Source organism: Mandrillus leucophaeus, unplaced genomic scaffold (genome assembly GCF_000951045.1).
Source record: "Mandrillus leucophaeus isolate KB7577 unplaced genomic scaffold, Mleu.le_1.0 Scaffold549, whole genome shotgun sequence".
NCBI classification, from domain to species: Eukaryota; Metazoa; Chordata; class Mammalia; order Primates; family Cercopithecidae; genus Mandrillus; species Mandrillus leucophaeus.
This window is the reverse complement of record NW_012105908.1, coordinates 173,975-176,016: the sequence shown is the minus strand read 5'-3', so window position 1 is coordinate 176,016 and position 2,042 is coordinate 173,975. Positions and strand designations below refer to the sequence as shown.

Here is a 2,042-nt window from a genome sequence, read left to right as displayed (position 1 = left end):
AACCCGGGAGGCGGAGCTTGCAGTGAGCTGAGATCCGGCCACTGCACTCCAGCCTGGGCGACAGAGCAAGACTCTGTCTCAAAAAAAATAAATAAATAAAATAAAAAAGAAATGTAAAAATACTGTACATAATTTTCTGAATGTTCATATTTGCGGGATAGCTTTTTAAAAACTTATTTAAAAGTAAAACAATGCACTGTAGACTAATATCAAGTAGATTCTTGTAGGAAAGGGCAAAGGGGAAAAGCAGGCAAGTCTTACATAATCTGTTTTAACCAAACTTTTAGAAACAAAACTATTGCAAGTTTAATTCTTTGTGAAAACTGTAGAAAGAGATTTTGCCACATGAACCCAGTTTTCAAGAAGGACATTCTTGAAAACTTCCTCAAGTACAGAAATGGACTTCATACATGTTGAATGGTAAATAATGAGTCTTATTTGTCATTCAGTATGTACTTGATGGGATCAGTGACATTCACAATTGTCTGAAATGCATGCTCCTATGTGCAAAATGCCCATTTAAAAATAAATGTGTCTCTAAGTACATCCACTAAAATTATAATCAATATAATTGTAATATTTCACTTACAGAGACTGAAGTTGTTTAAGACTTTCAAACTGGTTCTTGTGAAGATACATAAGAGGATTGGATGACAGGTTCCTTTTTTTTTTTTTTACCATTAGATGAGAGAGGAAAAGAAGTTTGAAGGTATTATTATTTCGGAAGCTCAAAATGTTGCCCTTTAAACCTGATTATGATAATAAGTAGAACTTACAGTTTTTGTAGAAGCTTCAAGTCTTTAAAAAGGTGAGGTGATAGCTCCATTATCATATTGCCAGACAGATCCCTGTTGACGACAATGAAAACCCAAAGCAATTACTTTGAAAGAAAATGACAGACTTATTACTCCTCACAATTATCGTCATCCCTTTTGATGTAACAGAAAATATGAATCCAATTTAACCAACCTGATAACTTGTTACACAACAGGGCCCTATGAGTCAGCCAAATGGATACGGTTTCCAGCACTTACAGACATGCAACATTTTGCTCATCCAGTTCCCATCTGGAATTTCCTTTTACCCTCTCTCCAACGCATTCCCAGCCTGGCTTTCATATCTGCTTTGGTTAATTTCCCCTGCTCTAGGTATTCTTTGTACACTTCTACTCTTCATGCTTCTGTGATTGCTACTTGCTTCATATACATGGTCTCTTGTTTATCCAACTACGCTTTTCAAGGTCAAGTCTTGCATCTTTAATTTATTTTGCATTCCAACCAAGACAATATTGTCCACTCAGCATCTGCCCAGATAATCTAGAGTAAGTTCACACACTTTTAATATGTTCTTATACAGGACTATTTTTGCAGAAGAAATTGCGAGTTTAGAATTAAATATAATAGGATTGTCCAATCCAGACAGAATCCTAAGAAAGTGACTCTATAAAATGTGGAAAAGAGACCTGTTAAAATCAGAAGAAATGAATCTTTAAGAGTCCAGAGTATTTTTCTGAGCCAGAGAAGGTGTTAAAGATAAAACAGATATACAGTTGCCTAAGAGTCAAACAAAAATGATCTCTTTTGGTATTCTGGAACTGCTGATGTATATGTGGGAGTTACAAATAACTACGACTTAGCTCTTTCTGTAAAGAAGCTTCCATTTAGAGTAGCAACTAGATAAAAACAAGGAAAGAATCAAACAGGTGCTGTTATAGAGGTGCAGAGAAAACATAGAGGAAAGAGTCATCGATCTTGGCCTGGGACATTAGGAAGTGTTTGAAGAAAGCTTGATGATTTTAGGTGGGGTAAAACAAGAACACCTTCTCAGGTGGGTGTAAAAAATGATCTGAAGCACAGATGCTTGGAATTCAGTGACACTTTCAGGAGTCAGGAAGTGATCCAACATGAGTAGAGGATGGAAGATGTAGGGAGAGGTAGAGGACGTCATGGAGAGTGCGTGGAGACAAGATGGGAAGGCCAGGCCGGGCGCGGTGGCTCAAGCCTGTAATCCCAGCACTTTGGGAGGCCGAGACGGGTGGATCA

General features: G+C 37.5%; 1 protein-coding gene across 2 annotated transcripts in view; it reads right to left on the bottom strand.

The window, feature by feature from the left end:
- The window catches only part of RXFP2 (relaxin/insulin-like family peptide receptor 2), a 65,127-nt gene that overhangs the window by 16,386 nt on the left and 46,699 nt on the right, over nucleotides 1-2,042 (bottom strand). For both annotated transcript variants that reach the window (XM_011997803.1, XM_011997804.1), the window contains 2 exons: nucleotides 777-848; nucleotides 590-661 (listed from right to left, as the gene is read on the bottom strand). In XM_011997803.1, the coding sequence (XP_011853193.1) occupies nucleotides 590-661; nucleotides 777-848 (144 nt within the window). The remainder of the gene's footprint in view (nucleotides 1-589; nucleotides 662-776; nucleotides 849-2,042) is intronic.